At 45.6% G+C, this 12169-nt stretch overlaps 1 protein-coding gene and 1 long non-coding RNA gene across 2 annotated transcripts in view; one reads left to right on the forward strand and one right to left on the reverse strand.

The window, feature by feature from the left end:
• The window catches only part of UAP1L1 (UDP-N-acetylglucosamine pyrophosphorylase 1 like 1), a 17394-nt gene extending 7368 nt beyond the window's left edge, over positions 1–10026 (forward strand). The window contains exons 3-9 of the mRNA XM_037400273.1: positions 814–989; positions 2139–2311; positions 3140–3333; positions 4146–4286; positions 5880–6065; positions 6819–6885; positions 7615–10026. Coding sequence (XP_037256170.1) covers positions 814–989; positions 2139–2311; positions 3140–3333; positions 4146–4286; positions 5880–6065; positions 6819–6885; positions 7615–7701 — 1024 coding nt within the window. The 3' untranslated portion in view covers positions 7702–10026. The remainder of the gene's footprint in view (positions 1–813; positions 990–2138; positions 2312–3139; positions 3334–4145; positions 4287–5879; positions 6066–6818; positions 6886–7614) is intronic.
• LOC119153617 lies at positions 4288–12156 on the reverse strand. The gene is made up of 2 exons (XR_005106191.1): positions 11302–12156; positions 4288–4563 (listed from the first exon to the last, which is right to left on the reverse strand). It is a non-coding gene; the product is annotated as an uncharacterized LOC119153617 (long non-coding RNA).
• Positions 12157–12169: the final 13 nt, after the last annotated feature.

The raw sequence follows: 12169 nt of genomic DNA on the forward strand, positions 1-12169 counted from the left end.
TTGCAGGATGAAACATCTGATTACATTTACAGTTTCAGTCCCTGGACTGAGGAGGCAGTTGGCTGCTACAGTACAGCAGAGGCCAGGCCGTGCTGTGCTGCAAAAGTGTAAATTGTGTGTGTGTGTGTGGTCCAGGCTCTGCAAGGGGTTGATTCCCCATGTGTGCTGACAAAGGACCCTGTATACCTATTCTAGTAATTGTTGAAATGCTTGACAAGTAGATGATGAAGACGGCTTGACAAGTAGATGATGAAGATGGCTCGTAGCTGCTGTTGAAGAAGGAGGGTAATGGAGGGGGAGACAGCAGCAATGTGGAGGTGGAAGGAGATGAGGAAATAGAGAAACTTAAGGGAAAAACAAATCATGCAGCCAGTATTTGAAAATGCTGCTGTTTGCCTTGGCACAGAAGAGGCACTGGCCGACTGAGCTGCTGTGGATTTGCAGCTCATTCTCAGCACCTCGTGCTGGTCAGTCTTTCTTTAGACACTTAACATCAGTTTGAATCTAGGCTGAATGAGGCTATTGTACCGTCCTTTGCCTTGTTTTCCAGCTCATTCGGATATGCAGTTCACATTTAGCATTTCTGTCCTGGCTGGAGCTAAGCCTGAGGGTGGGGTTGTGCAGAAGACCCTGTGCAGTCCTCCTGCGGGATGAGTTCTGGAGGAGAGCAATCCTGCTCTGGTTGCAAACCGCAGGTTCCTGTAGCGTCTCTCATTTAACATTCTTGAGTTTCCTTCCTTTTGTGTTCTGTTTGTAGTTTTCTCTTTGGCTTGTGCTTTTCTCGCTCATTACTCAGCACCTGTTCCTATCCAGGTACATCATGACCAGTGAGTTCACGCTGGCACCGACAGAGGAGTTCTTTGTAGAACACAACTACTTCAACCTGGATAGATCCAACGTGGTCATGTTTGAGCAACGGATGCTGCCCGCTGTCACCTTTGATGGGAAGGCCATCTTGGAGGAGAAGGGAAAAATTGCTATGGCTCCAGGTACCCCGCCGTTCATTCTTAACGTTGCTCATGCAGTGATGTAATATGTGTTGATAATTGCTACTAGCCATCAGCCAGCCTTGGCACATGGAGCAGGCTTTGGAGGTCAGTGTTAATGATTCTGATTAGCATGGGAGGATTCAGTTAAATGTTCAGGCTGGTAATCAAGAGTGTAGCAATTGCTGTGTAGTTCTTGCTGGAGATTTGCCCACAGCACATGTTTTTTATCAAAGTCTGGGAGCATTGGCAGGATTAGGAGCGGTGCAGTGGCAGGTTAGGAACAGCGTGCATCGGCAGGGCTGTGCGTGGGGTCCCTGGGGTGTTGCCTCCTGGGAAGAAGGTGCTGGGAGCTGGGCTCCCGTTTGAGGCTGATAGCTGGAAATGGGTAAAAAAGCAGCAAGCGGGTTAACTCTTTCTAAAATGATTGCCATGTCTCACCTAGTAAGGTTCTCCTCTTACTCTGGAGATGGTAAATGGCTCGGTGAAGGTAGCTGGGTTGGGGCTGTCTTGCAGTGATGTGGTTTTGTGGCTACAGAGTGGTATTCCTGAGCTGACAGGGGTGTCAGAGGAGGTGACAGGGGTGTCAAGAAGAGGAACTGTGGAAGGGTGATCTGTGATGAACCAAAATGCAACTGTCTTTTGTGCATCTGCAGTTCAAGCGTTTAAAAAGTCATTGGGAAGTTGCAGGGGGAAGATAAACAGAATCTTCCCCCTGCAGATTATTAAGTCCCCAGAATCAGACTTATTTTTGTCTTTTTCTCCAAGCTGAGTTTTAAATACGCTCTCGCTCTGCACTGAGGAGAAGAAATAACAGGCTTTTCCCACCCTCTGCATCATGTTTTGCCCTGTAGTGTTTTCCCTCCACAGATCTTACAAGGCTTCATAAAGTTTTGTAACTCTTCTCTGCGAGGCTGGTCCCCGCAGTCCCATGCTGCTGGTGAGGGAGCTGGGGTGTGGAGGGCAACAGGCTTGTCTGAACTGTGGCAGAGCTGGAAATAAAACCTGGTAGCAGTGAGTCTTGGCTAGAAAGCATTCGCTGCGCTGCTCTTCAAGAAAGTTTGTTCAGGACTTTCAACTTACACTGTTAGTTGCAAAAACTCCATAAAGTCACTAATTAACCAGGGCTTTCTCTTTTCTCTTGTGTTATAGATGGCAATGGTGGCTTATACCGTGCTTTGGTGGATAATAAGATCTTGGATGACATGAAGCAGCGTGGAATCCAGTATGTCCATGTATACTGTGTGGACAATATCCTCGTGAAAATGGCAGATCCAGTCTTCATAGGCTTCTGCGTTTCCAAAGGGGCAGATTGTGGTGCAAAGGTGAAGCGGAGCTAATGCCGGGCTGTTTTCCCCTGGGGAGTTAAAGTCTGATTACACTTGGAAGCTGCTGGCTTGAATGAGCTGAGGTGTTCAGACCTTTGAACAGCGGCTCACTTCAAGCAGATTTAGAGGAGCTGCTTGCTGCCTGCGTTGCATTCAGAGCTCCCACCTGCGGGTGTCCTCCTCTGCTCTTCCTGGAGTGCTGTGGAAAATTAACTTCAATTAAAGCAGGGACTGTGACTGCACAGGAAACTACAGACTGGAATTGCTTCCTCTTTGTGCCCTGCCCTTTCTACAAAGGCACTTGGGCCATCTAGAAGCCACATTGGACTGGGTTGTAATGCGTTTTATAAATGTACCTTTAAGTCCAATGGAGGCATTCCTTATATCCCACTGTGGAAGATGGGGAAAGCCAAACCAGCCTGCTTTTTGTCCCCATTAGGCAGCAGGTATATATTACTTTAATCATTAACACTGTTCATGCAAATGGGGAGCTGAGGGCTAATACCTGCAGACGTTTTTCATTTAATGCCAGGTCCCAGTCCTTGACAAGAGAAGTGCCCCCCTGTGTGCTAATTTTTTTTTAACTGGTTTGTCTTCTGAGCAACTGTGCAATTAAGCGTGTGAATACAGAGTTTGATGTCCAGTTGTTGGGCAGAATGTGCCTCTGGGTTACCCTGCACACTCGGCACTGCCCTGCCCGTGCTCTGAAGGTGCTGCAGGATCAGCGTGCAATAGTCCTGTAGGATCGTTTATATGTGGGAGCTGGTTGGAATAGTCCTGGGATTTTCTTCATCCTTGTCATAGCCCTCTGTCCTGTGGCTGCAGGTGGTGGAGAAAGCCTACCCCACGGAGCCTGTTGGGGTGCTGTGCTGTGTGGATGGGGTCTACCAGGTGGTGGAATACAGTGAGATCAGCCTGGAGACTGCACAGCAGCAAAGCCCCGAGGGGGGACTGATGTACAGCACTGGCAATATCTGCAACCATTTCTTCACAGTCGAGTTCCTGGAGGCAGTGGCCCAGTAAGTCCCAGCAGACCTGCTAGGCAGCTGTGCAGCCCAGAAATGCCTCCAACAGTGGGTCTTCCCGTTTGCCACCCTGGAATTGCAGTTATGGTACCTCCTGCTCTGCTCTTCACTTCTGCTCTCCTCCAAACAGTCCAAAGCAGTGATGTTCCCCTTCTGAGAGCCCCAGTGTGCTCCTCAGGCCTTACCTAATGAAGAGGTTGCCTGCTTTGCTGTAGCTAGATTGACCAAGATACACCAGTGCATGACCCCCTGGGCCTGCAAAGGTGAACAGCCATGCGGGCTGCAGTGCTGGCCATGATGCAGCCCCGTGCTGAGGATTTTCAATGGAGGTGTCACCCATGGCATCCGTTGGGGCAACAGAGGTTAGGGGAGAGGATGAAGCGGGGGAAGGAGCCTGCAGTTTGGTGTTGGGAGGTGGGGATGTGATGCTGGGCATTCAGTGAGCAGCTGTACGACCTTCCTGAAGAGCTTGATCCACCCTTGTGTGAGGGACCTGCTTTGCTCTGCTGTCATCCCTGTCAGGTAACAATTGGGTTACCTTTTTTTTAATCTTTGCCTGCAATTTCAGCTCTACGCTAGGTTCTTGGTCTCCTCTTGCTTTACCCTGTCATGTCGCACTGGTGCAGGGCTGCTCTGCTCCGTGAAGTGTTTTTCCTGGATGTGACTTGGATCAGTTTGGAGAGAGCAACACCCACAACAGCTGAGAGATGACCCAGAGCAGTAATAAGCCATCTGCTTCCCAGAAATGTATTACTTCATTCTAAGTGGGCAGGAAGGAAATGAACTTGTTTCTTCTCCTTTTGCAGGAAATATGAACCACAGCTGAAGCATCATGTAGCCATAAAGAAGGTGCCCTACATTGACGAGGAGGGAAATCTGGTAAAACCGCTAAAACCAAACGGGATAAAGCTGGAGAAGTTTGTGTTTGATGTGTTCCAGTTCTCTAAGTTAGTGGCAGACATGATTTTATTTTTTCCCTCCCTTTCTCAATGTTTTGTTTGAATGACTGTAGGTTGTAACAGGCCTTGCCAGGGAGCGTGTGGTTTGTGGGTGGCTTGTTAGGAAGGATGCTGGATTTACACCAAGCTCCAGCGCAACAGTAACGCTGCAGGCTCCAAGAGGTGCAGTTGCAGGGTGCTTGGCATAGCCCGGCTTGCTCTGACCATGCTCCCAGAACTGTTCCTTCTTCCAAGGATGTGTTGGCTGGCCTGGCATCTGCTAGTCCTGTGAAAGAAAGAAAGAAAGAAAGAAAAAAGGAAATCGAACTCAAAGCCAGCATTTAATACAAGCCCATGTTGGAGTATTCAGATTTGCAAAAATTGGGTCTTTGAGGATTGTGGCTTCCCTGGCAATTGCTGCTCTGGTTATGTTCTTGGTGTGTGTTATGCCAGGGCTCAGCTTACACTCTTTGTTCTTGGAAAACAGGTTGCTTGAGCACTGTGGGGCCAAGTTACTGTTGCTGTGGGAACTGTCAGTGTTGACTTGCCAAGCTCTGAAACATAGCCGAGTGCGCTGTGCCACGGTGTTAGCACAGTCGGGGTACTTACTTTGTGTTTGGGGAATACAGCTTTTAATAATTTAGGAATTTAGCATAAATGTTCTTATAAAACCTATTTTTCAAGGTCTGGAATTCAGCAGTAAAGATTTTGTTTTAGGCTTAAATAAATGGCAAAAAGAGACCTCAGGCAAACTGAATTATCTTTGTTTTGGGGATAGTATTATTTTTTTTTGAGAGGATTCACTTTAGGACAGAGAGCCCAAGGTTTGAACTGGTACCTGTTATCTGACATGCATTCAGTAAAGAAGTATCATGCTGAATATTCAACGTTCTGAGCTTTGAAAGGACTCATTTGCAAGTAGTGATTCCTTGTACTTTTTTAATAATACAGCAAAACCAGCTTGGCAGCTGCTCTTCACATGTGAAATGCAGAAATGCACAGATGCTGCTGTGGGATGTTTTAATTTGCATTCTCATTTCTGGTAAACAGCTGTACTTAGCTTTCAACTGTGAATCCTCCCGTATTGCTTATTCATCCCTGGGAACTGGTGTCCTCAGTTGACCTTGCCTACAGACTCCCAAGTGGAGTGGCCATTTCTTGGAGCAGGGGTGCTGTGCTGTGAAGTGAGCCGCACAGCTCGGTGCTGTGTCTGAGTTTCAGAGCTTCAAGCATCACTGCTCTCTCCCTCCTGCCATGCTCTTAGCTGAGACTTTTTGTCCAGGAGCCTCCCAGTGTCTGGAGAGGTTTCTGTGGGACCTCTGCAGAACTGTGGCTTTGCTTCTCACCTGTGTGCAGCTTTTGGAGGGTCGTGAAGCTGCTGTTATGTCCCCAAGGAGATTGGGCTTCTTGTGTTTTTCCATTGTACAGCCCTGGTACGTCTTTGCTCTTCACGTGGGAGGTGGGCTTTCCTTAGCTTGACTGCCCCAGGCTGCATACATCGCTGGTCCCTAAAATATGTATGAGCCTTTCCCCATGAAAGTTGTTGTTGCATCAGCAGGGCTGATGACTAGCTTTGTTTTTCATTATCGTTGTTTTCGGTAGGAATTTTGTGGCATTTGAAGTTTTGAGAGAAGAGGAGTTCTCACCACTGAAAAATGCAGACACAGCTGACAAAGACACTCCTACCACTGCTCGGCAAGCCCTCCTGGCCCAGCATTACCGTTGGGCTCTCAAGGCTGGGGCCAGATTTCTGGATGAAAATGGTTGCAGGACACCAGAGAAACTCAGGTACAAACCTCTGTGACCACCTTTGCAGCTTCTCTGCCTGTGGCCACCCAACCATGCTGGCTGGCTAACGGTATGGTTGTTTACAAAACTGGGCATTACTTTGATCACAGGGTGACTTGGCATGATTTTAGGTCTTTTCTGAACATGCAGCGTGATGTCTGTTACACCTCCTGCTCTGGTAGTGGTTGTGAGTGCTCTAGGTGGTAATGCACAGTGCTCTGGGCTTTATTGCTGCTAGAGATTCCTGCACTCGGGGTCATGAGTTGACTCTTGCTATAGGAGTTCATCGGGCAATGGCAACCTCTTCCATCATTCTGGATTTAGCCAGCCCAAGGAATTGTAATTTTTAGTCCTCACCAGCTTTTTTGAATGTAGTCTCATGTTTAAAGCCCAGCAAGATTCTCGGGTGGGCTTAAGGATCAGCTGTTACAACAATGACCAATTCAGATATTTCCTGCATCACACTGAATAGGAAGCTGTTTTTACTCCATGGGGCTATTACTTCATCAACTCACAGTTTAATAAACCCACAAGCTGTTCACTTTACCTGAAAAGCACTCTATAAAAGCAATGGTTTTGTTTTGATGAGAAACATTTGAGACCTTGTATTTTCACAGTTTGTGTTTGAATGATGTCTGGTGCATGTGAGTATAACAAATGTCTTATCCTTCTGGATATCCTGTTCTTGATGATCTTTCGAAGAAGATGCACTGTTTTCTAAGCATAGCAAGAAGTTAATCCTGTGTTTTCTAGTCTCTCAGGAACTGAAGATCCTCCAGCCGTGTGCGAGATTTCTCCATTAGTGTCTTACTTTGGAGAGGTGAGAATAACTATCTATGGGAGGTATTTTTAAGAGTGTGCAGGTATGCAGGTTTCCTTCCAGACACGGGGGATGTATTTAGCCTGGGCTTGCTGAGACGTTGTAAGATCAAGGGAACTAGGACTTGGGCTCGTGGTTATCCTTCATGGTTCCACTGTGGTTTACTCTTCAGCACTTGGTTTGATCTCAGTTTTAGCCATCTGTAAAATGAGATTTGCAACAAGTCTGCACAGTTTCATGAAGACTCCCAAGTACTTTGAGACCTTCTGAATGAAAAGTGCAGAATATTCAAATTACACAATTCATGGGATCACTATACTTTACATCTTCACTAGGTTTTTGTGTGCAGGTGGCAAACTTATCGCAATCGATGTGTTGTAAGAACAAAATGAAAGCAACACGATTTAAGTTGATTTTTCTTTGCTAGGATTATTCTAATGTGAGTTAAGGACACACCTTCCCATGTCTGCCCCTCCTCAGGAAGCTTGTTTCTGAGATCTGTTGTTTTATGGTTCTTCAGTGCCTCTCCTTCATGAACCCCAGGCATGGGGCTGAAATACTTTCCATCTCTGTCACCAGGGAAGGTGTTGCTGTTGTCTGTTCTTCCCGTGACCTTTTAACTTTGGGTCATCAGTTGTTCTTTGAGGACATTACATAGACTTAAAAATAGTGCAGGTAACCAGCCAGATCCATTTACAGGCTAACGGTACTGTTTTCACATGTTCTCAGGGTCTGGAGGCGTACATGAAGAACAAAGACTTCCCTTCTCCCTTTGTACTTGATGAAAACAAAGCAGCAATGCTAGGAAATTCTTGAAGAGGAGGGAGGCCTTTCCCCCTCAAATCGGATACCTGTCTGTCAGATCCATTATAAGGACTGACGTCACTGAAATTGTCAGCTATGAAGTGCATTATATTAAAAAAAAAAATATTGCTTTGCAGTATTGGATTGATGCCAGATCCTTGCAGCAGTTGTGTTTACACACATGTGTGTGCTCACTAGTTCTGTTTGGTAACTTTGAAGGCTATGCCTTTTACCTCAGTCTGTTCTGTAGACTTGGATTTGAATGAAGATTAATACCTTCCAGGTACCAAACAGATTTTATATTTCTTATTTGCTGCGCATACATGTATGTAAAAGAGCCAGTCAGGGTGGTAATAAACCAGCTTTGCATTCAAGATTAAATCTCTTCAGTGCCTTGTTAGGTATCTTGTTTGTGCTGCTTGGGGTGTTTTTTTTGTTGTTTTTGTTTTTTTGTTGTTTTTTAAAAATTGTGTACACAGCTGAAGAATCAGTTTGAGGTCCCATCCTGAAAATTACAGAATGACTTTGTGTACTGGGGTCTTTCTCTCCAGAGATCCGTCTTTTCCCTAATCGTATGCTGGTTAGAAGATTCAATTCTGCAATTGTGTCCTCTAACCAGATCACGCAGAGGAGTCTGCTGCAGGTAGGGATGCTGCTGTGTGTAAGCATTGCTTGAAGTTTGGACTCCAGAGCAGAACAGACTAGTTAGTATGTCTAGGAACGCTGGTGCCATTCCAAGAAAACATAACCATAAACATATGCAGCTTAGACTGGTTGCTCTTTAGAGCTCTAGTGACCTGGGTTTTTTAATTAAAAAAAAAAAAGAAAAAGGCGATGAGAAATTTTTTTCACAACCCTCTGCTCTTCCTATCTATAACAATCATTTATATACTTTTCATTTTTCTGTTTAATGTATGCAATATACCCTCAAAGGGGACTCTCTTAAAAAGTACCTGAATGTTAATAAGAGGAACAAATCCTGATGGCAGAATTTAATGCTTAACCAAAACAACAACCAAAAAGACTTAATCCCAGCATAACTGGTGTACACAGTGAAACACCAGCCTCTGCTTCTACAGTTTCTGGCTAGCAGTTTTCCAGCACTTTCACCTATGAAATAATTCTTTAGATGCCTTCCTTTTAAATATATTACCATAATGTAAAGATAGGTGTTAGCTAATTAAGGACGTTAATTGTCAGAACATATGTAGCATGTGACCTCAGCCCTGGCCAAGGGATCCCAGGGTGGCTGTGATCCACAAATGATGGTTCTTGTTCAGCCTTTGGACATTGCCCTGGGCAAGCTCGTGCCATTCGGGCACCTGCCTGCTGTAGGCACTGAACACACCAAAGTCATCTCACCCTTAATGAGGATGCTTCAGGTGCACTGCTGGGTGGCCTTTGCCTGAGGAGCACTCTGTACTTTTCCCCTAAATCAGGTGTTAAGGAAGGTGGTGAGGAAGATGCCTCATCTGGAGTGTTATTGCATGCATGTGCTTCTACTGAGGAATTGCTGATGTTATTTTATTAAGCATAAATCTTTTTAATAACTTCTGTGGCTTTCTGTAATTCCTGAGGTGAAGCTGTGTTCAGAATATTGGGGAAGTATAAAAATGTCTTTGGGAGTAAATACAGTGTGTACTTCAGTTCATCTTTTCCAAAGCAAGCATCTAAATGTCGATGGCAGAGTGTATCTGTGTGCACATCAGCAATGAATGTTTTGCACATGCAAACCAGCTAATGACAGTTTTGATTACCTCAGTTTGCACGTGCAGCCAGGAATTCCCTTTTTTAGTATAAATTAAGCATTTGTCCTTGAATCCAATTCTGTAATTCTTTTCACATGGTGTTTCTATGGGTCATTCCATTCCTGTCAGTCAAGTTTTATATTGGAGAACAAATTGTGTTGTATCTTTGTGAGTATTGCTTGTTGATTCAGGCACATGCTTGTTTTAAATTACACTGTGCTATAAAGAAAGGATGTTTCTTTTGCTCTTCCTAAAATGCTTTCTCTTTTGAAACTTTGGTTCCCATGTGCCTTAATCATGTGTACACTGCGCTGCTGACATGGTTTTTAGAGGTTGTTTTCAAGGAGAAGCTGAATTAGAATGCTGAATGCCTTGTCTGTTGGGTTTTTTTCTATGACAGCTCACATTTTAAACTGGAACATAGAAAAAACGTTGAGAGAACTTAAAAAAAGAATAAAATCTCTGTGTAACAAAATAATTCTGGTATGCATTATGAAATTTAAAAAGTACCTGAAACAAAGGGAGGTCCTATAGTACTCCAGAAACTTTTGGACACTTAAGCATTTTTATAATAAAGATGTTACTGTGATTTCTATGTGTCTGTGTCTCGTCCATGAGGAAAATATGCTTGTTGTCTTTGTCCTTATGTGTCATGGGTGTTGTCACCACAGCTGCAGGACACTGAGACAGTGTCACTGAGGGCGTGGCTGGAAGCCCGCGCTTCAGATGTACAAGGGGATGTGGAACTCAGCACAGGATAATTCCTGAAGGGGTCTGATGCTATGGGATATATTTTTGCATCAGAAAATGGAAGACTGTGTTCTTGCCTGCAATCTTATTTTTTTCCCAAGCTTTTCAACTCAGTTTACTGAGGGGAAGGAGTTTAACTGTGGGTGGTGTGTGTGTTTTTCTTTTATTTTTAAGTAGATTTGAGTGATTTAGATCTGAGTCAGCCTTTCACAGTTATGTAGGTAATGACCGCTCACTGTAATGCAACGTTTGCTTGGCTTCCCATTGACAGGCACTTTCTGAACTGGGCTCTATTTATAGAACAATCAGTAGGGGAAGTTAGTAATTTTTCACAAAGCAGAGATTGTCCCCTCTTGGGGGTTTAGTGCTGAACCCAGCAAAGCTCAGAAGTAGATACACTTAATTCCTTACTATTCCACCCCATGTTGCTCTCTTGGCACCCATGTGAAGGCTGCTGAGGTTTTTAATGTATCCTTAAGCTACATGAATCAGTAGTTTCCTGTGATAGGAAAATAAATACTAAAGATTAATGCATGCTTCAGGCTTCTGTTAAATTGTTCCTTCCCTTGTTTATGCAGTGTTCATATCTACCAGAACTGTTTGCTTGCTTAGTTTTTTTAATCATGAAATGCTTAGAAAAATGCCAAATACTCCATTTGTTCTGGAAATCTAGTGAGGTGGATTCCAAATTTAAAGGCTTGAATGATGCATGTTAACTGAATAGTTAGGCACGGCAGACTGTGAATTCAGTGCCAGCACTAAAAGCAGTAGTCTTAAAGCAGCTGCTTCAATGCTTTCTTTTTCCTGTTGGACTACGAACCTGATCTAGAAAGAACATTTATTACAAAACCAGTCATGTGGCTCTGAATGTGTATATCACGAAACAGCACTCTTCCCTGTTCTTCTATGTCCGCTGGTAATGTCCCTCCTCCTCCCCAGTGAAGATGCAGGGAACTATTTGCACAGGGAGTGACAAAGGGCTGGGGGTCTTTGGAGAAGCAGATGAGAGAAGGAATTGTGTGGGGCAGGTGGAGCCTACTGAGTACCAAAATTTAGTGCCAGGTCTTGCAGAAGGGTTTATTTACACAACTGCTTAAGTTGCTTTTTCACTCACCCATTCGCATCCTCTCAGATATTTCAGTTGTCTACTCTCAGGCCTGTTGTGTTCCCACCTTGTCTGCCCAGGACTCCCAGTATATGATGTAGAGGACAAGGGATGCCAGCTGTAAAACGTGTCTCTGGGGTTTTCACTGGCAGATGATAAATAAGACAGTTCTCTGTCCTCTCAGAGTCAGCAGTTGTTTGGGGTTTTCCTTCACTGTGCTCGCCTTCCCCGCAGGCTGGCAGGAGGAGCAATAGTGTCTGCTGCATCCTCCTCTTGCTGGGGCACAGTGTCTTCGGCTGCATGGTTGGTCCTGAGCCTTACCAGTGTGGTTCTCCAAGCTGGATGGGAGCTCACACCTCCTGAGCTTGACTGATGGGAGTGCACAGGCCGTTCTGTTACTGGTCATTGTTTTTTCCTGATCACCTCTGATGCACACATTTCCATTTATGTTTCTTTCATGCCAGTATTTCTCTGACTGGTGTCTATATTATAACCTCACAACACAGAGGAAAAGCGGGGGTTCCCGGCCTCTCCTTCCGTCTCATTTACCCCTGTCAGGGAGCTGAAGTCCTTGCTGGGCAGGGCCTGGCTTCGTGGTAAAAGCAGGGAAAATGAAGGAAATTCAGCCCCAGACACCACTAACCCTCAGCCCGAAAGGGGTGCCCGTGCCAGCATGAGCGGTGGCTTTGCTCAGGGTCGCAAGGGTCCCCCTCCGAGTGCTGCGGCCCCCGGTGGCACCGGCGGCAGGGACGCAGGGCCCCCGCACTCCCTGAGGCGGTGAAGGCTGTGGCTGCCGCCGCCCTGCCTGCGGTGAGAAGAACGAGCCCCCACGCTCCCTCCGCGCTCAGGGGGGCCGGAGCCTGCCGCCGTCCCCGGC

The sequence above is a fragment of the Falco rusticolus genome, chromosome 9, assembly GCF_015220075.1.
Source record: "Falco rusticolus isolate bFalRus1 chromosome 9, bFalRus1.pri, whole genome shotgun sequence".
NCBI lineage: Eukaryota > Metazoa > Chordata > Aves > Falconiformes > Falconidae > Falco > Falco rusticolus.